This window comes from Calonectris borealis, chromosome 1 (assembly GCF_964195595.1).
Source record: "Calonectris borealis chromosome 1, bCalBor7.hap1.2, whole genome shotgun sequence".
Taxonomy (NCBI): Eukaryota; Metazoa; Chordata; class Aves; order Procellariiformes; family Procellariidae; genus Calonectris; species Calonectris borealis.
This window is the reverse complement of record NC_134312.1, coordinates 212,788,681-212,811,560: the sequence shown is the minus strand read 5'-3', so window position 1 is coordinate 212,811,560 and position 22,880 is coordinate 212,788,681. Positions and strand designations below refer to the sequence as shown.

General features: G+C 40.1%; 1 protein-coding gene across 4 annotated transcripts in view; it reads left to right on the top strand.

Annotated features, from left to right (window-relative positions):
- The window catches only part of DLG2 (discs large MAGUK scaffold protein 2), a 1,041,736-nt gene that overhangs the window by 920,290 nt on the left and 98,566 nt on the right, over nt 1–22,880 (top strand). For all 4 annotated transcript variants that reach the window (XM_075140226.1, XM_075140229.1, XM_075140227.1 and 1 more), the window contains one exon: nt 19,070–19,184. In XM_075140226.1, the coding sequence (XP_074996327.1) occupies nt 19,070–19,184 (115 nt within the window). The remainder of the gene's footprint in view (nt 1–19,069; nt 19,185–22,880) is intronic.

Genomic DNA, 22,880 nt, shown 5'->3' with positions numbered 1-22,880 from the left:
TATGGAACAGAAAGGACTGGTGCCAATATAGTCAGTTTGCATCTACAGGTTTGAGGAGATGCAGAATTCAGAGGAATTATCCTGCATCCTGGTTATCCTCAAACCTGAAGCCAACACAAGGCTTTCTTGTGCCTTACAGTGAAGAAAAGTTGCTATTACACAGACGTATAATGCATTAATCTTCTCTACCCACTGTGTTGATAAGGCTATCAACTCCTATCTAAACACTTGAAATTAACTCTGAAAATGTAAAAATTCAGATGTTGTCCTGATGACGTTCCCATTTATTTCTTTGGAAAGACTGGCAAACACCGACTCAGGCTTGATGTTATTTATTTAATGTGGGATTCTATGATGATGCATTAAAGTGGATACTCAAGAGAAAGGGAAAATCATGCGCCCTATAATTCTGAGGAATGTATTAATAAAACTCTGAGATGATCCCAGAAAGCAGATATGTGACAGGTCTTACTGTCCCTGGAATCTGACCTAGGAAAAAGCCTCCTTCCCTCCAAATATGGCAATTCATATAACTCTAAACAGTACGGCCCACCTTGGCCTCATTCTTACAACGGCTGTTCATAGTCATAAGGTACAAAGATTTTCTTTTAAATACCAAAATTAATCAGAAATGCAGAAGTTATGGAGTTAGAAATTATTTATGATATCCATATCCCCAGAGGTGTTCTCTGTAACTTTGAGAAGAGAATGCTTCTGTATTTGGAAATCCCCAGGCAGTGAATTCATTAGAAAGTTGGGATTAGCCAGTAACAATAAAAACACCACTCTCCATGCCAGGGATAGTTCATAGGCTTTGAAAGCTTTACTTGATCAAAATATATTCACTAGAGTCTTTTCTGTAATGACCAAAAGGTGCAACAGAGGTAATTCTCATAAAACCTTGAATAATCTGTGTATGTTTTCAACTGGCATTCTTTTGGGTGTAAGAAAGGCTATGTATTTTTGTAGCAGGTTGACAGGCTGGGGGCTAATGCATGCATTGTACTTCTGTGTTGTGCTGTGATTTATTTGGAGCAGGACATGTTTATGGCAGTGCTCCTCTTAACTAGCCAGTGGGTATAATCCTGCCAAGTTCTGTTGTCAGTCTGTCGGTAAAAATAATGTCAATAGTAATCAGTCACTGCCCACTTTCATCCCTCCTGCCTTCTTTGCTCTCAGGGGTAGCCACTGTCAGGTGATGCACGCTGCCAGTTTTGCTCCTGTCTTACAGAAAAGGGATTTTCCCTTAGCACTCTCCTTTAGCAGGATGTGACCATTGCCCGCACCGCTCTTTAATCTCCTATGGGAAATAATAATAATAAAAAAAAAAACATTAAGAAAAGGCTACCTTATGAGCAGCCAACTGTTTGGATAAATGCCATGCTCAGCCTGACATTTCTGGCTGCTAGCCCTCTGGATAGCTCCGCGAGCCAGGGCTGCAGCCCCAGAGGGTAATGGGGGAAGACATGTAAAGGTCGTTGTGATTATAGTGAAGGAGATACTTTAAAGCAGAATCCGAATATAAAGTCTTGTAGAGGCTGGCATGCAAATTAAAATGCAAATAAGGTTGACAAGCTTTCCAGCAAGACATCAAACTGCCAAAGGGCAATTCTGACTTCCCCAGCCCTTTTCTGCCCTTCATGAGCATTGCTACAGCTGTTTCCTCGGCCAGCAACGACAGTAACCTCTGGGGGAAGGGGGAATATGAAAGTCATAGTGATTCTTAGCAGCTGTCACATTTGCAATGGTTTCTCTTCATAGTATTTCCTACTCCTTTTTTTCACTGTACTTGCCTTAGAAATTTAGGTTACACAATCATTATAAATGAATGTAATCACTATAAAAGATGTGTATATACATGCACAAGCATCGATGACAGTCTTAAAGCTATGAAATTCTTAAAAGCTTTATGAAAACAGGGTAATTGTGAGAGACTATTCCAGGCTTTTGGCATAATTAGATAGCAAAGAAATAGAGAAAGATAAGGGGAGAAAAGAGAAAGTAAGTCACTGACATAGGTCATTCCTTGAATTATATTTAAACTGTAGCAGAAACTAGAAAAGGTTGACAAGGGTGAGAGAGGCTTTTGAAAATGAAGGAACTGAGGCAGAAGTCACAAGATAAAAAGTCTTATAATTCTCAGAATAGATTCATCTTCAGCATGCTGGTGTCAGAGATATGTAAGTAATTATTATTATTATTATTGCTTTGAGAAGTCTGCCTTGATTTGGTCTTTTTTTTTTTTTTTTTACTAGAGATTTAATTCGTTTTGGTTTAATGTCTGGCAGAAATTCATTTGCGTATATTTAAAAACATATGTGCATTTAACCAGCAATCCCCTTGGTGTCCCTTCCCACCCTTTGAAGGGTGCTGCCCTCCTTTACCGGTGCCCTTCAGAGCAGCCGCTTGGCACGCTCCGCACAGCAACGCCAGCTGCGTGGCAGACCTCTACAAAGCTGATTTTTCTTTCCTTTTGTCAGTGCGCGATACGCGCTGCCTGTTGGGATGCTTTTAGAGGCCTCCTGAGCCAGCCATCTCAAAACAGGAATGGTTTGCTGCAGTTATAGTGTCTGCTAATGTCTCATTACAATCAATTTAAATGCTTCAGTTCCACTGAGAGCTAATAACACATGAAAGTCAAACTAGGCTCGTAATTTCAAAGACACATATTTTTTTGTAATGAACTGAACTATTATGCCCTGTTGAAAGCTTGACTATAAAAGAGTTTAAAGCTGTGTTTGTAGTGTCATTAGGACCTCCTCTTATGTGTCTTCTAAGCTTGGAATACTAAGATATTCTCAGCTTTCTGTTTACCTTTAATAAAATAACAAAGCTTTATCTATTGTCCTTTACAATTTTACATATTTACAATACGTATTTAATAGTATTAAAAAATTAAAGTATCTAAACCTATGTGACCTCCCTAGCTTCCAGAGAGCTTCACATTACATTTTATAGAAAGGAGAGTTTGTTTCACTGCCCTTTATTTATTTTATTGTTTCCACTCCCAACTCAGCCTCTCTCAACTTGATCGTCTTTCAACTAAATGGCCTTGTGAAAAGGAAAGTTAAAGTAATAGCAAATTGCACCTGAAATCATCATGGGCCACTTTTCAGATGGATATCAGATGTAAAAATTGAGACAAATTGGACCCAACAAGCTCAATGCCTGGTAGAAGTTAGAGAAACAGGAGAAAAACCTAGATGCATATATAGAAAGGAAAATCAAATTTACCTGGTCTTCAAAAAACTCATGACCCTGCCAGATCTGGAATGGGTAGGACACTGAAGGCTTTGGGAAAAAGACAAGTTAGGCTGAAGAAAAGGAAGGGAAAGCAGGCTTATGTATTCTTTAAAAATTTTTTTACAGGTGATTTAAGAGGGATAGTGGAGAGGTGAGGCAGACAATAGAAAGGAGGAAAGAACACGGGGATTAACCACTCCGGATGGGCAAAGAACAAGGCACAGGGCACATTGACATACGTTGGGCAGTTTGCAAGTGGAGAAATACAGAGTTGTTGCTCCCCAGCCCACGATGCACTGTGGGAGGTGCAGGGACGATGCTTGGCTCTCGCTGAGCCTCCGGTGGGGTTATGGATGGGCCCAGGGAGCTGCAAAGGGGATGGGGGAGCTGGGAAGCCTGAAGCTTTGTGGCTTTTCTTGCTCTGCAGGGGCTGGTAAAGCTGGTAAGAAGATCTCTCCTCTTGTACCCAGATCCTTGCCACAGCCACTGCTCATTAAAAACAGGGCTAATCTTTAACTCTAGTCCCACCAACAGCGTACCCCCAGATGAGAACTGATGGGGCGGTGGGGGCAGAGATACATAGGCTAGTTTTACCATAAAATGCAGTGTTTTGTGAAGCTACATTCTCAGGTTGTAAGTGGCAAGTGAGGGGGAAATCTGGGCTTTGATTTGTTACGTTGAGGACAGGGGACAGAAAAGACTCGGCACAGACAGAAACCCTGCTGTTAATGGCAAGGGCAAGGAAGGCTGGTCCACCAGGATCCTCTTGTACTTGGTGGAGAGAGAAGGTCCTCTAGAGGATGGTGGCTTTGAATTGAGCTGTGGGTGAGCCTGTCTTTAGGATCCGTAAAAGATTAGCCTCAATAGGCTGAAATCAGCCTTTATGAATCCCCTGTGGGAGGGCAGTGAACAAGAAGGGATCCAGGAGTGGGACTAGATTGTGAGGATCCAGCTCTGTTGCCTTCGCATTATTGTGGTAGCACGTCTCTGCAGGAGGATGACCAAAGACTGCAGCTTTAAACTTAAGGGGTAATTGTTCTAGATATTCGTAAAAAACATTCATATGGGACTGTAGTCCTTTGAAGAAAGGCAGGCTAGGTAAGTTGCAAAAGTTTAGTTTAACACAGACTGCAGAAGAGAGAAAAAGAAAAACTTAATTAGCCATTCCTAGCGTAGCTAGTCACTGTCCAGACAGTGCAAGGATAGTCACAGCTACAAGGCAGTTTAGTTCAAGCTGTGAAGCTTAATTTGCGCAATTGCACTGGCAGGTGATGACAGTGTTTCTTCAGCCTAATGTTAACAGGGAACAGAAATTGTCTGTCCACTGCAAGGCATTATTTTTTAGTGGAAGAATAAAGAGCAGCAGGCACAGAAACCAGTTATCTTCTCTCTTCCTGTCCCCTAACACTGAGCCACCCCCTGATTTGGCTTGACTTCAACCATGTTCTCTCTCAGTCCTCCAGGTAGTTGGTTTTTATTATTTTCCCATCTTGCTTATGACTAAGAAGGGGAGAATGAAGTCCCTCTGAATTTTCCTACAGTCTCTTGCACTTAAGGTTTTGTGCATGAAAGAATTTTATCTTCTTCTTTCTTGCGTGTATGCAGCACCATGCTGTGCCCTCGAAGTCAAACATAACCCTCTCAAGGTGAAAAGGTAACTCGTCCTGTGCTGAGACCAACCAGCCCCTTGAACAGGCTGAGGAAGCTGCCCAAATCTTTTATCCCATTAATTTCTATATCTAGAGGTAGTACATTGCTTCTTCACTTAGGAGTGGGTTTCGCAATAACTTTATCCAAAGAAGATAGAGACCTATCACAAGAGTTTTATCACAAGTGAAAGCTAAGATGGGTTTGTGTGACATTCTTGAAGCTTCAGTGCCTTGTGTAAGTCAACAGGAAAATACTGTTATTCCACAAAATGCTGCTGCAGCCAGATTGGTTTGGGCATCACTGATCTTGTGTGAATTAGCACAAATTAACTTTCACATTAACCTGTTTACAGCCATGAACACTGCACTAGGTACTAGGGGATTCAGTTAATTACAATAATAATACTTTTGTGCTAATTACAGGGACACACCGAAAAGGTTTCTGTAGCAATACTAACCCATTTTATAGCATGTAGGCCACTGGCAGTAATGAGCTTCATCTGTCCCAATTGGTATATAGTAATTTTCTTTAAGGTCTCATTTCTGACACTCGCAGACTTTTTCAAAAGGTTTGCACTTGCAAAACCTTCCCTGCTTGCCTGTTTAGCTGTGTACTCCTTTTTCATTATTTTTTGTAATTTTACTATAGTGGTAGTTTTGAAATATTTCAGTTTGCCATATTGTTTTCTCATATTCATTGTGAACTAGGAGGAATGTTCTTAAAAAGCAACAAAAAAGCTTCAGATGGGACATTAGGGGAAAAAGCAGCTGCAGAAAGGAGCGTGAAGCACCAGAATAGACTGTTTGGGATGCTTGAAGTGTCTCCATCTCTGGGGATCTTTAAGAACAAATTAGACAGACATCTGCAGAAAGATATAATTGTGACTTAACGGCTCCTGAGGCCTTTCTGCTCCTTCTCTGGCAACCTCTCTGTCTCCTCTTCACTCTGAGAGCTCAGGCTCATGCTCCAGTTGCAAGTTTCTGATGCCTGGCACCCATGCAAGCGTGTGCTGTTTGTCCTTGGAAAATGCTAGGCAGTGCAACTTGATACAATCCTTTATCGTTGCGGTCTAAGCTAAACCATCTCCATTTGCTTCGGAAAGTGCAGTTGGTTGCCCCAACGCAGACGACATTTAGGAAGTTGATCACAAATGCCAGACCATAACGCACTCCCAGACGATCTCACCCGAGTCTCTCATGTGATCTGAGTATATCTTTTTTCTTAGAAGAGTGTGTATAGGAAACTTAAGCCATTCTTTATTCTCCAAGAAATTTCTTAAGTGTTTATGGGTTTTGACCATTCCTGTCCAAACTGTCTCTGAAATCTGAACAGATGTGACATTTGCCCATGCTAAATGCTGTTTAATCACATAAGTGAAGGGATCATCTTGATCCGTTGCTTCTTCCTACCTGGATCATCCTGGACAGTCACAAGTAGTGAAGCAGAAAATCAGAGCCTTGGAGAAACCAGCCTACCAAGACTGAGCCAAAGTACAGTGTCAACAAAATATTACAGACTATCACCATTTTTGTCAACGACCACTTCAGGAAAGGAAAAGCGAGTCTGCAGATGTCAAATAAATCTTAGGGTAAAGCCATAGACTGCAGTCATGAAAAACTGTCATTGTATTAAAAATTATGATTTCCCCACTGAAAATGGATCTAAAAGAGTTTGCCTTTCAAGGGAGCATATGGCACTGCAGTCCAACTGCTGTCACTAGCTGTAGGCTGGAACTGTGGGAAAGTCTGCACCAGTAAATAGCATTTAACACAGCTCCTTTTTTTCTCTCTCCCTCTCCCTGCATTCCATATGTATACATATATATATACACACATTATATATATATATATTTGCATTCAATGAAATATATATATATGCACTGAATTGACTTTCTGTAAAGTAGGGTAAAACACTGATAAACCAATAATATCCACCACGTTAGGAGAACAAAGCATTCACTTACTCCAGCGAACAAACAGCTGGTCCTTGGGAAAAGCTGTTGAGGTTGTCATTCTTATTTTGGGGTGCTTGTCAGAATCGTGAAAGAATATAAGAAACCTGGATATCAGGTGGGAAGTTTTCAGCTCTGTAAGCCTTGTCCATAACGTGTCTCACCAGCACAGCAGGGAGACAGCAGAGGTCTTCTGCTTCCTGTAGGATTGACCGTAATCTTTTCTTTTTTACCTAAGTCTATGTGTCTGGCACACCTGAGTTGAACTGAAGGTATTGATTTGATGAAGACACTGTAGACAGAAACCTCAAAGGGCTTGGTGGTTAGTAATATTCATCGACATACATGTTGTCAAATTAACTTTGCATTTTCCGTTTTCACTCGACGGAAAGGCTGTAATACAATAACATTTTTTACATAGTACACAGGACCAGTGATGGGATTGATACTAACTGGAAGATGTTGCTGTGCTGAGGTTAGACAGACCTGGTTACTCCATCACGGAATACTGGAGAATTGCCACAGGGAGTAGGAAAGGCCTCTCAAATACTTATCCAACTACAGATAGTGCTTTATCTGGAAAATGCACCTACAATGTCCATCAGGAAAGCAGAAAAATGAATGATGTGCATTCAACAGATCTGGAGATGCATAAGTCTCCATACATAAGTATGTAGAAGCATACTTTAAAACATAGCTTTAGAAACAAAACAGGGAGGTAAATTCAAAATGGGATAAAAAAGCAATAGAGTATAGACAAACAAATTTTCTTGCTATCAGTCTTCGATAATTAATACATCTAATTTTTAGAAAGAGGAACATGATTGATGCAATACGTCTGATTTTTCAGGAAGTAATTTGATATTGCATGATATAGGACACTGCTATTTAAACCAGTAAAGACATAGATTGAACATTGTAAGGGTAAAAAAGCCAACTAAAGGAGAGGCAAGCATACTGGAAAAGACTGAAACAAAGATTGGATTGTTTATTTAGCAAAATGGAGATTGGTAGGTGAAGCTGTGTTCTCTCTGTAAATCTGTCATGAGAATCAATATACAATGGAAAAGAGCAATTTACACAGAGGAGCTGTGTTGGTGCAAAAGCCAATAAGTAGGCTTCAGCTGCATTTAGTTAGAAGAATGAGTCTAACCATTTGAGGACTGGATTCTGTGTGTGGACTTCCAACAGTTATGAAATGCCAAAATTGAACTAATTGTAAGAAAGTATTTGAACAGTTTATGCACAGTATTTTAGGTTTTGATTTTCTGTAAAAGCAGGAATTGGACTTGATTAAGAAGACTTTTTCCAGCTAAGTCTTTTATGCTGTAAAGGTGGGTTTCTCTAGGTCTGTGCATGATGAGGTCAAGAGTATCAGCAGTAATTGCAAGGCATTTGTTGTTATTACATTGATTTTTCAGACATTATTCCAATTTTACATGATCTGATGCTCAAGTTAATCAACATTTCAGAGCATCCAGACCATCAACTGTAGCCTCTGTGTCCAATTAGTAGCCAACTGCACAACATACATGTTTACAACCTAGATATCCCATTGCACAGTATTCAAAATATCCCTTACAATAAGCTAAGCGGCATGCAGGGAGCATGACTTATCCTGAGGTAATATATGTATTTGTCTTGTTTAAATTCATTCAGGCTTGTAATGTGCTCAACCATTCCCTATTACCTGTTTGTATTAGAAAAGGTAATCCCCCTTAATCAGGAAGCTCTAGCAAACTAATACAATTCTGCAGCTGCTCTCCATATTGCCTCTTAGAAAAGATCAATACACATGTGGTAATGTTTTTATCCATTTCATTCCTTTCTGCATACTCTTCTTTTTTGTTCAGGAAATTTGGGATCTTTTTTAAAGGTTTTTTAATGGTAAAAATGGATAGTTTTGTTTCCAGTCTTTGCTCAGTTCTTCTCTTTAATTCAATATAGTGTCCCAGACAGCCTTAGGAGATGGCTGAAGATATTCTTGTCTGGAAGAACAGCACAGCTGAGTATTGGAAAGTGAAGGTTACAGGGGGAGGTAGTTTTTACCTAGCAGATTTTGAAGTCAGGGAGTGAATCATTTATTAATGGCATTATTCAATGTTAGCAAATGGTATTAATCATAATAGCAAAACAGTTCAACCCAATGAGGTATATCCATGTTTATTTTCATAACACTTTTGCCAAGGTTCTGGTTGTATTACTGATGATTCTTCTGATCTCTGTGCTTTTGCTAGTCTGTAAGGCTATCCTGTTATATGAATAATTACCTCAGGTAGTATTGGTATTCTTGCTACTATCTAATTCTCTGCTTTAGCTTATAATTTTTAAATGATTTGTGGGTTGTGGTTTTGAGGTTTTTTTTACTGTAGGCTACAGCTTTCATGCTGTTTATGGAATTAATAAAATCACATTAGCTTCCCCACCACTCTATTTTCAGAAAGAAACTTCTTTTTCCCAAGTCTCTTTTAGGAACCTCTTTTTTACCTCTTCCCACTCTGACTATATCAGAATTTCATGGAGTATAAGTACAAAACTGGCATATGATGTCCTAACTGTGAAATTTTTCGTGTAAATTTTCATAAAAGTTCACTTAGAAGTTTTGAGCCCCTATTTGTGTCTTATTTTTTCATCTTTGCCTAAAAATCAGGCAGGTCGGACTGGTCTACAGTTCCAGTTTTATTTCAAAAAGATTCTTGCACAATTCCTAGGCAGCTCATGTGTCTCCTTAGTCACATTAGGTTGTTATTGATTCTGGAGATGATGAAGTAGGATTGCACCCTTTTTCTTTTCCCAACATGGTTTACTACAAGGTGGCATCATCTGCATACAACAGTGCTGGGGAAGATACCACCTGCCCCAGTCTGCTCCCAGCTCCATATCACTGTATCCTGCCCTCTTCACATTTGCAGGCAGTTTTGTGTCCGAGTGCTTTCCAATCTGCATCAATCAGACTCAGCCAGGTTAGCGTAAATAGACTGAACAGACTAACCCAGTTCATTCTTATTGAACCGTGTTTGGGAAAACTCACGTGAGCCATGTAGCTGGCGGGTGGGGCACTCAGGAGACCTTTGGAAGGAGGAAATTTATAAACAGCTGGAGGCAGGTAGGAATTGTTTACCATCAGAGTCTGAAAAAGAGGAGTATCTACCTAATGTAGATACAGGGTTAGTCAAGACCACCAAAATGGTTTCCCTGTGTTGCCATGCCTAAGATACTCCAGAAGTGGTCAGCTCTGTATTTTGTTTCCTCATGTCAATTCATGCTTTGAAGCATCATCATTAAGAAGATATGGCTAATCAGTATAATATGCTCAACTCCTAATAAATAGAACTACTCTTGGTAAAAAGCAGAAGCACGAAGCAAAAATAATAAGTCACAATTGCCCCAGGACAATGATTTTGGATGGAGAATTGTGGAAGTTGAATAAATGTTTGAAAATAAGATCCTCCACTACTAGCCTGATGTGATGAAAGCTAAATGAATTAGCTTAGCTATTAATAGAAAGTAGGTTTTGTTTCTTTGCAATGTCCCACATAAACATTTGTTGAAGAAAGAGGATTCCAATGCAGGGAAGCTTTCCTTTCACCTTGACAGAGTCATTTTGTGCCTAAAACACCAGATATCTTGAAACGTTTCTGCACTGTACAAAACAGTAACTCCTACAAAGCTATCAAGGTTAATGGGACGTGCGCTGCTCTGCTGCGCAAGTTGGATGCCTGGGGTGAAGTGATGTGCCCAACTTCTCCAAAATTTCACACTGTGCTGCCAAGGCAGACCATGTGTTGTGATACGGTGGTTTCAGATCTGACTCTCTGCTCTTTATTTGCCTTGCTCCTCCTTGGACGTGCGATTAAGATGTTAGCTCTGTGTGAGCCTCGGGGAATTTGAAAAAGTGCCACAAACAGTCTTTTTTAGTTCAGGGGTGCATCAATTCAAATAAAGAGGGGGGATACATTTTTGGGAATACAGTAAAATTCTGTGCAGGAAAAAGGTTCCCAAAGTCTTGGGAGGGAAGGAAAGGTTGTTTTTAAAGGCTATTGAGTTGCTTGCAGTTTTCTTCAATGGTTGGAAGAAGCTGCAAGAAATTCCCAGCTGACACTTCATAAGCCAAGGATGGGCTTTAAGGGAACAGGTAGAATAACACCTCAGTGGGATACAAAGTCCTTGTCACTCACAAATAGCTTGATTTATTTTAGTACATCTCTTTCATTATGAGGCATGAAGCCTCTGAAACGAAAGCTTCCAGAGACTAATTTGGATTGGAATTATATTCCCTGTGACTAAGAATAGAGCACGATATTAGTCTCCTGAACATATCGCGGGAGGAAGATATCTTTTCAGGTGTATTCATATTCACAACTAACACAATATGAGGGCTGTATCTAGTGGCGCAATAGATGGAAGAAGCATTATCTTCAGTAATAAAGCAAATGAAAATAAAGTTAGTAGTGATGTTTAGGCAATGAGGCCAGCTACAGAACAAATATACAGGGTGAAATTTTAATTAGAAGACAGGTTCAAGTGTAAATACCTGTATATTGGTAGACAACCAACCAATATCAAAGAACAAAGTCATTAATGGCCCTACTGTGCAGAAGTTTTAAAGGCCAAAGCAATGAGTAAAATCAGTAAATATGCCTGTGTCATTATTTTTGAAAGGTTCCTGAAAAGGTGTGTTGAAAATACTCCAATAAAAACAAGCAGATATATTCAAACTAATAAAAACTAATAAAGTGTAAATGTATCTTCTCTTCTCCAGTATTGAAATCTGTGTTTTTCATTTCCTTTGAGTGAGCTCAGGGGAGTTATATGACTGATAAGAAGTAGCAGCATAACTTGTTCTTTTGCTCAGTGCATCGTGAATGGAGTGATGCCTTTTGAGCAACACTTTCTCCAATAAATAATGCATACTATTGCATTGCCTATTGATGGCATCAGAATTGTATGCATTTTTTTCTGTCAAGTGATGAATTTAGCTGATGTTAAATCTAATTGATCTTTTGGACTTATTAAAAGTATAGCATTTGCTATACAATGAGATCCAAAGCCAGCCTTGTCCAGAACTTTGTCCCTGGCAGTGGCCAACACCAGACATGGCAGAGGAAGATATAAGAAGCAAACGTACAGTGAACTGTACCTAACCATAGTATGTTGTTTGTTTGTTTCTTTGTTTCTTCAGAAATTACCACAGACCACAAAGATTTTTCACCATCATTAACCTGCTGTGTAATTGCTTGCAACCTCAGACCTACAGGATTGACCTCCTAGTCGTCTAAAAACAGCAGTCAGGGTACTTTTAGCAAAAATTGAAACAAATATACAATCATAAACAGAAGACATAAAATACTAACCAAAAGGATGAGCATCTTTTTGCACACTCTTTCACTTTTTATGTTTATTACAGTAGTTTCAAAGGATTCCAGACTGTGGGATGCTAGGCATCTGGCAGGCATAGCCAAAGACATCTAGCATCCATATCTCTGCCTTAGGTGCTGGGACTTACTCTCTGTGACTCACCCAGGTTCACACTGTAAATCTGTGCAAAAGTAAGAATCAGACCCAGTCCTCTGAAGTCTTGATGCTGGTCTGCTCACCTTCTTCTCACCTCCATGTGTAAAACAGTGGTGACTGGACAGCACTGTGGGCGAAGAAATGGGAAATACTCACTGTAGGAAGAAATGCATTCTTCTATTATTTTAAATCTTAAACGATTCAGCAAAGACATCTGCTAAGAGGAGGTACGGGGGGGAAAGATTTACATAAATAGCATAAATAATGTTACCATAATAATAGTATCATGCACATTGCTATCTCAGATGTCCAAGGCAATAAGTTCATGACTTGCCATAGTGGCATACAATTTGTGTTCCCATAAACAGAACAAAATAAATATCAGAAGGTTTAAGCTGGCCTGGATCCACTGAAATTATGCCAAATTGATACTGATGGAGAAGCTGGTCTGGCAGCTATTCTTCTATTATAGTGTCTAGAGTCATTCGACATACCCTTTTTGAGGTGATAAGATTCTGTCTCTAGCTAATGCCTTCCTAGTTTTTTGGTTTGTTTTGTTGTTTTTTTTTCTAAGTGTATCTGTTAAAATTGGACAGTTTGAGTTTTACTTTCCTTCCACCCACCGAGAGAGTCTAAGAGTTATACGCTGCTTTTTCCAACCTCCTATTTGCGTTATAGCCATCACTGCTTCACCATTTGATGAACTGGGTTAGACATGCATTATTTCAGAAGCACAAAAGCAGCAATTAGGAAACCTGTTACCATCTAGAAGCAAACAGTGATGATCCTGAATTACACAGGAAAGCAAATTTTGATACCTGCTGACAGAAAGAATGGCTATGTCTCTAAAGATGCCAGCACTAAAAGAGTTCAAACTAATAAAGACTTGGACTGTGATGCTGAACTATTATTTTCACAATGTTTCAGCATTTCAGTTGCTTAACTATACTTGTAGGATCAGGGCTTTTTTGTTTTCATGTTCTCTAAATTCAGTCAAAGTTGTAATCTTTGTTATAAACTTAAAAGTGAAAAATAACAGTAAAGTAGCGTTATAAAATTCTGCAACCCTTTCTCATAGAAGAGCTGCAGCATATTTATCCATTTATCAGCTATTCTTTATTTATATGACCAAAATTAGCATCAAACCATCAGATATAAAAACTCCATCTTTGCTATTTTTAGATTTAGAAAGTATGTGATTTTCACTAAGCTATTCTAAAAATTTCTTGAGGTTTGGTTTCTTGCATTCATTTTTGGTCTCTCAAATGTATCTAAGACTTCCAAGAGTTTTCTTGTATGCTCAAGTATCATAGCCTTTTAGGCCATTTCTGAAGTGACTTGGAGAATTTGTACCTAAACTTTCAATACACTGAAAATGTCCTTGCCCCATATATATGTAAGGACTTAAGTCACAGCAACACTCATCCCAACTATCCCTAATGTCTAGGCATCCACCATGGATCTCACAAACTCATGGCATTTTCCTGCACAACATGTGGAGCGACTTAAGCGTTGAGTAATTGGACTCACAACAGCTCGCATGCTGAGACAGATCCTGGGCCATCAAAGCTAGACAGTAGGAAACTCAAAAGGGAGATGTGTGTGTGTTAAAACCACTCCTCCCCACCGTGTAGGTACCCACCTGCACAGCTGTAGAAGGGGTGGCAGGATTTTAGGTGTCTAAATCACTTCAGCAGTAAAAGTGTTGGTGTCTGCATACCCTCAGATGCCAAACTGGATTAGGCAGGATTTTGTAGATCATAGTTTTGATCTTGGCCAGCTAAACTTGAAGCTTCAGTTTAAGTGCATTACTGTTAGGGTTTGGGCTTTTGGATGTTTTTTTAATGGGGCTGGCCATTTACCTTGCTTTGATTTCTCAGTATGTGAACTAAGGAGAAGGTTCAAGGTGTTTGAAGATTACTCACAAAGGTCTATCCAGTCCTCTCAACATGTGCAAGTGCTTTGGAAAGGCAAACGATTGCATTGATATTCAAAGGTTAGAATACTTGTGAGTCCCAGATATAGCGCTTGGCAAGCTGTTGGAATGAGATAGAAAGAAAAACAGCAGCTCCCTGTCTGCATGTTCACGCTAATGGGTCCTGTATGAAGCAGACATACGTCAGTTAGAATCATAGAATCATTAAGGTTGGAAAAGACCTCTAAGATCATCAAGTCCAACTGTCAACCCAACACACCATGCCCACTAAACCATGTCCCTAAGTGCCCCATCTACACATCTTTTAAATACTTCCAGGGATGGGGACTCCACCACTTCCCTGGGCAGCCTGTTCCAAGGCCTGACCACTCTTTCAGGACAGAAATTTCTCCTAATGTCCAATCTAAACCTCCCTTGGTGCAACTTGAGGCCATTTCCTCTCGTCCTATTGCTTTTTACTTGGGAGAAGAGACCAACACCCACCTCGCTACAACCTCCTTTCAGGTAGTTGTAGAGCGCGATGAGGTCTCCCCTCAGCCTCCTCTTCTCCAGGCTAAACAGTCCCAGTTCCATCAGCCGCTCCTCATAAGACTTGTGCTCCAGGCCCTTCACCAGCTTCGTTGCCCTTCTCTGGACTCGCTCCAGCACCTCAATGTCCTTCTTGTAGCGAGGGGCCCAAAACTGAACGCAGTTCAAACTGGTGTCTGTATTTGATAAATATGCTCAGTTTTGGCCGTGGTTGGGCTTGGGGACAATTCACACTGTAGCAATTCAAGCTGACTCTTCTCTCTCTCCTGACTGCCCAGAGAGCTGAGCAGAGCCAATTTTAGAAAATAGACCCCTGGAAAAATGGGCACTTGCTTGGGACTGGCAGCCCACGCAGAGCCCAACATGTCAATGCCAGAGCCCTGAAAATGGTGTTGCTGTCCCTGCAGCCGGGCCATTCCTCGCAGCAGCAATCTCCTCTCCCACACCCAACGGCACTAGCTCCACATCTCCAGGGCTAGCGAGTTGTATTTGTACCCTTGGGATGGCTAAATGCAGGTCTACCTACACTGCCGTGAGCCCTAAGCCAGCTCTGAAGTGGAGTATGAACAAACACCTCCCTCCGTCTCATCTGCCCTGTTTCTTACAGCATTTCCAGAGCCACAGACCAGCACAAACCATTATATCATCTGGTCTGACCCCAGCAATAATATAGGTTACAGTTTGCTCACCCATTTGCCCTTTTAGTCTAATGCATAATTTTATCAGTTTCTTAAGCTACCAGCGTTAGTTTGGTAGATCATTAGTGAATCAGGCAACGGGTAGGACCTTTGCAGATGGATTTTGGTAAGTAAAATTTGGCAAATTTCACTAATGATGTACTCCAGCAGCAAAACATTCTCTGTTCTCCCTTTCTTTAAAGGGCATGAAATTAGTGAATCAGCTTTAACTGTATTTCTTGTCAGTGTGTCACAACCTCAGTGTCCTTTTAATTGTGTAGGAGCCTTGAAAGTGTGTTATTTAGATTCAGTGCTGAATTTGAAGGAAGCATGACGTGTTTTTCTGGACTTTAGCACTGCTGCTTATTCGCACCTAGCAAATACAAAGCTATTAGGAAACAGCTCCTCTGGAATGACCCCATATATAAAGAAGCGTTAAGAAAAAAGGACTTTTTCCCAGTGGGCAGGACTACCATAGCAGTTCTGATGGCAGAAATGGAGCATCACTCCTTCTTTTTCTGTTCACATTTCAAATGCAGCCATCACTGTAGTATCTAGGCATCAGTAGGAGAACTAGGAGGACTGAGATTAAAGAAGCTGATCTGAGCTGGATTAAATACTACCTGAATTTATGGCCTTGCAATTTTTGGTCCAGGCATTTGTCAGGAGGAAGGGACAGGTGCACATTTCAGTATTTTTTGATGCATAAATATGAAGAAAGTACTGTGGGAAAATATAGCCCATAAATTTGGGTATTTTCAAATTACCTATGTATTTCAATCCAAAGGAAGAAACATCTCAAGAACACAAAGTAACAGAACTATCATTAGTACTTCAGTGTTTTTAATATTAAGCAGGGAGCAGGAGCTTGAACCCTGAACTTCCATCACACACTTATTAGACAATTTTTAAGATGTGTTGTGGTTTCAAAATGTCTTCCAGAAAGAGAGAGATTATTATATTCAGAATAAATTTACAGTCAGTTAAAATCAGTTAAGTTACAAGTGTGCTCTGAAGTCAGAACACAAGCTATAATATCATCATCTGACCAAGCTGTAGTCATTCGAGTATCTCATGAGTTGGTGTTCAAGTTGCAAATAGCTGGATGCTGTGCTAGAGAGAATCAGATTTTCAATCCTCTCTTCTCACTCTCCAGATCGGTATCTAAATCTGGGAGTTACTCCCACACCTCACATACAGAGTCTGCCTGGGATATGGTTGCTTATTAAAGGAAAAGCTGCCATTACAGCTGCTCTGATGTAAATCATTCATATCTTTGGCCTTGCCCAGATGTAAAACATTAAAGAAGCTGAATTACACTGTATGTTTACTGCCTTCTTCAGTGTATCTACCACACATGACACAGACCTAGTAACAACCCTTAAAATTGTAGTATTCTGTCTGTATGCACAGGACTGACACTGTATGAGGAAAAGAAATGCAAACTTTTTGGTTTTGAGATCACCTTTCCTATTTGCCAAGAAGAAATGTTAAATTTGTTATAATGAAATATAAATTAAACAAAGCCTTGCTCGGAAGATGATTATTTACTAAATAAATTCTAGAGCGGGGGAATAGAACAAATATGACTCACATAGAGCAAACTTAAATCGTACACTGGGATAAACACTTCAAAATTAAACTCCACTTTAAAAAACAGCACAGGTTTGTAGGAGCCTTAGTTCCACTGAGGATTTGGGCTTTTAAATCACTGAAAAGTTTAAAGATGTACTCTAGGTGAAAGAAATGAGCAAGCAACAAGCCTCAGAATAAATCTGAAATACAGTCTGCATGTAGGAGTGTCTCTTCTCCTGATATACAGAATTTCAGCTGCAGGCAGTGAAGTCGTAGGTATGTGGGAAGAGTCTTATACCACAGCAGTGGTTCCCAGCTGACTGGCAAAGTAGCCACTGTCACTTAACAAAGTCAGTAGGTAATGCCAAAGAAGCTCAATGGAAAGGGAGTTAAAATGCATGAAGGAAGAAGAAGAAGGGAAAAAAAACAAACACAAAAGCCCAAATCAAACCACTCTGCTAAGCCAGCTTGAAGGTAGCTAGTGTCTATGCAAAATGTGGGATCTTGGAAAGGTCAGATGTTATTATCCCATGAAAAGTTAAAGGGCACTGAATAAAATGAATTAGTTGTTGTTGCAAAGCATCTAGACATTCTGGGAATCAAGCCAGTGTGAACGGTAAAGGATCAAACAAAAATAATGCTGAGATTTCTGCAAGGAGAAAATGAGAATATTGCTGTCTTGCAGACTCTCACATAGCTCAAACGCCAACAAACAGGGAGCAGACCAATAGGTTATAAATGCACAATAAAGATTTATTTGCTTAAACTGAGAGGCGGTGTGATCTGGTGGGATGTACCTCCATCCTTTAAGGGAGGAAACCTTGCGTGCTGGTTTCACTTCTGCTCCAGACTTGCTGTGGGGAAATGTAGACCCTCCTTTTGAAGCACGCAGCGAAATAAAACATCGAAGTGCAGGGAACATCTTCTTCTCATTGCTGGCATCAGTCTGCAACATCTTACTCTTCAAAGTGTCACTGACTCACTGAAATGGATTTTGTACACCCCCTCAAGGCAGTCTTCTAGCTCGCGTTGGTAGATTTCCCGGGTTTAGGTTGAATTATGACTCTCTGTGTTGCTGGAGCATTGCCTTTAGGTTGTCGGTTTTAAGGAATTAGAATTTGTCTCCAAAATTTCAACTTTTCCTCTTGCAAACCAAAACTCAGCCCATTAGGTCACGCAGTGAGCAAGGGGAATGTGCCAGCAGAAGGGACCGTTGACCAGGCTGTACGAGGGATGTGTCCTTTCAGAGAGGAGCCTCACCAAATGATACACCTCTAGCTGAATCCTTGCCCCAACTGCTGGTCAGCAGGTCACAGCATTTTACAAAGCTACCAGCAGAGCTGTGGAGGAGAACAAGGTGTGGGAGGTGGTTTTGTGCCATTCTTACGCAGCTTAAACAGGTCTGGAGTTTCTGGGATCACCCACCCTAAGACTGAGGTGTGGCTCCACCTATTTAAAAGAAACAGAGCCCAGTCCTCAGTGGGCTGGGTAAGGTGGCTTCTTGCTCATACAACAATTTCACAGCTGCTTCAGAAATAATTAGACTTTGATATATCTCCTTCAGTTCAGTGGGATTTTACACTAACTACTTGACTCATTAGTAACTTCAGTGCATCATCCCACCGCCCCTAACAAGGCATCTCATTGTTTGGAAGGAGGAATGATATAGTGGAAAACTGCTTTCAACATTCTTTTTGCAGACTGAAAGATATTTGGTAACATTTTAAACCTCCTTTCCTTTCCTGAAACTGCAGGAGGGAGGGTCTAGCTATTTGACTTTCCACCTAGTCAGTGCTGAAATGTTCAGGTATCACAATAAAGAGGGCATATATTTACCTAAGATAATATATTAATGCAAGGTTCTATTAGACCTCAATTTTTAGGATGTGCCTTACACTCATTAATTTAATATTAATTTGCATTTAGCAGCCCTAATGGTTATATAGGTCAAGAAAGCTAAAATATCTTTATTCTCTGGGTTTTTTATCTCCTTAGAGTACGCTCGTTTTGAGGCAAAAATCCATGACCTGCGTGAGCAGATGATGAATCACAGCATGAGTTCTGGGTCTGGCTCCCTGAGGACTAATCAGAAGAGGTCACTTTATGTCAGGTAAGCAGGGAGAGCTTTCTCCTGGGAATATGTCGGCAGCTACCTTGGCTATGCCTGACTTGTGTGTTGCGCGTTCGGCAAGGTGGGAAAGAAGTTTGAGGAACTGCATTGAATTGAACTGAGAAATGCATCAATCTTACAAGCACAGCATCATTAATGTGAAAATTGGATAAAGCCCTATTGCTTAATCCGATCATTTCAAGCCATTTTCAAAAAGCATTATGCTTTTATAATGATTTCATTTTATGAGATGAAGATTTCTTACCAGTTGTCAACTCTTTCGATATCTGAGATGGATATTGTGGTGTAGTGACGCACTGCGGTTCTGTGGGAGGTCTTGCCCGGACATGGAACAATCGTTCTCATAAAGAGCACTTTTTTCCCAAGACCTTGTTCTTACAAAGCAAGGACTACTATATGCTGTTCTAAATGCCTGACAATCTGCTGCTATCCCCTTGCATATGTTTACCCTTCTATCAGTCTACACTACAAAGAATTTACCATCTACCTAGCAAGATCAAATATGCAGATGAGAGGCTAAACGAGCTGATGTATGTAGCTTAAATGGAGTAGTGAATAGTATAGGAACTGCCTAACTGTGAGCCAGACACTAGCAGTGGTTATAGTTTTGCTTTGACTGTGCAAGTCTATTGCCGTAGTCATCGCTAGGTGAAAGACTGGGTGTTGCCCAATTGCCCCTAGCAAAGTTCTTGCTGTCACTCACGCCTTTTGGGACTCTGGGAGACTATGGGACTCCATGCCAAATATTTTAATAATCTTAATAATTATGCTTCTCTAGGCCTTCCATTTTCATTTTTCCCCCCATGCTCAGCATATAATTTGAAATTCCTGACAATCATGAAGCAGAGGGAAGCAATTTGTCAGCCTCCAGGCAGTGATAATTATTCATGGGGGAGCTAATTCAGGTGATAACATTGCAGAGATCCAATTAAGGCTAAATTCTACATTTTGTCATTATGCCCTCAGCATGAGGGAGTAAGGTAGCAGAGAAGGAAGGGAAAACTTAAATGTTAGCATGGATGGTCTTATTCTAGTGGGCAGCAACCACATGAAGCACTAATTGGTACTGCTGCCAGAAGGAGAAAGGACTGAAAGGTTATGGATCACTGTTACCAGTGATCTTGCTGTTGGGCAAGGTCAGGTTGGAAGTGTCACGGTTTTCGATGCATCTCTAACCTTCTCTGACCTCTCCGGCTTTGTGTTTACTTCTGGAGCTATTCCACCTGCAGTAGGTTTTTTCCAGATCAAACACAGAGTGACTTTGTTGTCAAGAGCTTTTGGTCAGCTCCCTGAATTTGCGTTTTATGAAAAGCTACAGTCATTGGACATGTAGGGGTAGATCCAAGCTTACTTTACTTGAGGTAAGCCAGGAACCCAAAACGTGGGGAACAATGGTGCAAGAAGTCTAAGCCAGCAACCACAAGTCAATTCAGGTGCACACATAAAGGGCTAACACAGGGTCCTGAACAACTTACTGGTTTCAGCTGCAGCAAAGCTCAATTACCCCTGTATCCACATCGACCTTGTAAGCCCTGCTGAGAACTGAGGCTTATTAGCTTGCACACAGAGCCAAGCTAATATATCTGTGCTGCATCTGGACTAGCCTAGTTCTTCTCTACGGTATTGCTCTGTGCGCACTGATGAGCCTGGTTTTCTGCTCGTTCATGAATTCTGGATGTGGTCTGTCTCACCAAGCTGATATGCCCTGGTGCTTCACTGCAGGAATCTTTGATGTCTTAGCTGCATAGCTAAATATCACTTCCCAAACCGTAAATGCAAAAACTGTTCTTTTATTCCACAGTCATTCTAAAAAATGCCCCAAACCTCTCAAGCAGAAAACCTCAGAAGCCTCAGTCACTTTTGTTAGCGTAAATTTTTTGCAGTCAAACCCACACAACTGGCTGTGTCCACCTCTGAGAAGTCTGTTTGAGAGGCTCTGTATTTTACATGTCATTATAATGTGTTTGTAGTGCAGCAGTGCCTGCAGCATTGTGCTAGGCACTGTTAGTTCAAATACATACACTAATTATAAAGGTAGCTTATGTCTACGTTAGGCACTAAGTGAAAAAGAAATGTGGGCTCAGAAATATGCTTGTTTTCAGAGACTGAAATTTTCACTTTATGGATAAACTCTTTACGGCCAGGGACCCAGGTAAAAAGTCTGGGATTTAGCTTTTTTTTTTGTATTCTCACATCTCAGGACATTTCTGTTTCAATTGATTATTTTGGTTAGCATGTGCAAGAGAACTAGAGGCAAATTACCATATGTTGCAAATCTGTAGCTGTAATGCCAAGTTTATGATTCAAGTTTGCTGTTTTCCTTTCTTTGGGATGTAGTGATTTTGCTGTCCTTCACTGAGTACAAGCATAGTTATTTTTTAGCCAGAAAATCAAAGTAAATAGCTATGTTCTAGGCAGTGCAGGGAAATAAATTAAGGTCCATATAGGTTGTAATAATTGAAAATAAATATCTGCTCATAGAAAAGCCAACAGAAAGGAGGGTAAAAAAAAAGCAATGCTCTGTAAACGGATTTGCCAGTGGATGTGAGGTTCATTGGATGCCGGGTTTTCTTCTTTACCTTAAAGTCTGTGATTTCCCCATACAGCCCCTACCAAAATAGCATAGCATTTTTGATTGAGATATATAAAAGACGTTATATTAAATGAAGTGAGGTAAAATTTAATATGGGGATAATGGGTTGAATACAGGACTAGAAGTAGTTGGCTGAAAGCAATTAAAAGTTGCACTGAAGCAGTGTATACAACCACAGCAAAGTGATCAAGAATGATTTGTTCAGAAGAAATTGTGTAGCTCTTTGACATGATCTTTTATCTGTGCATAGTCTGGTGTTCCTGATTTTTATTATTTTTTTCTTTCTTTATCCCAGTCTGTCTTTCTGATGCCTCCTGGAATATTTCCCAGGAATTTCCTACAAATTTTTTTTAAGTACTACCTGTTCCTTTTCTATCACAGACCCTACATCTCTGTTTGGGATGTTATCAGAAAGTTCATGACGCTAAAGGCAAAGTATGAGACTTCAGGGGAGGACAGAGCAGTAAGAAACACTGTTAATTCTTTTGGGAGCCCACATCCTCTTTGTCACTAAATCTCTCTCTTGAGGAAAAGAAAGAAAAGCGGAAAGTAAGAGAATAGATATGAAACATAGCAAATTTTATTATTTATAATTTATTTGTTGGTGAAGGTGAATGAACTTAATTTGAATTCAATAACTGAAATGAGAAGCTAAAAACATTTCTCCTATTATCCTTTTTAATTCATTGTAATTCAGCCATCAGCTCATGATTAATGAGGAAAGTAAACAAACCCATCACCAGCTAAATGCTGTCTTCTATACATACATAGGGGGTTTTTTAGTGTTTCTTATGCAAATTCATATCTTTCTTTTTGGCTCAAGGTTTTAAAATCTGCTCTTGTAAGATTATATATTTGGTTGTCTTGAAATAGATACATGCTTTGCTTTGTTCTTCTAGGTCCAGATCTATAGTCAAATTTTTCAGGCTACATATGGTTACTACTGATATTCTTAGGAAATGCCAGATCATGTTATTTAACCCACAGGCTATGGAACATGACAGCCTTTTGAAGAGTTGAGCATCAGAGAAGTACAGTCCTTTAAAAAGTTTGGTGAATGAGAGCAGCCATTGAAACTTTAG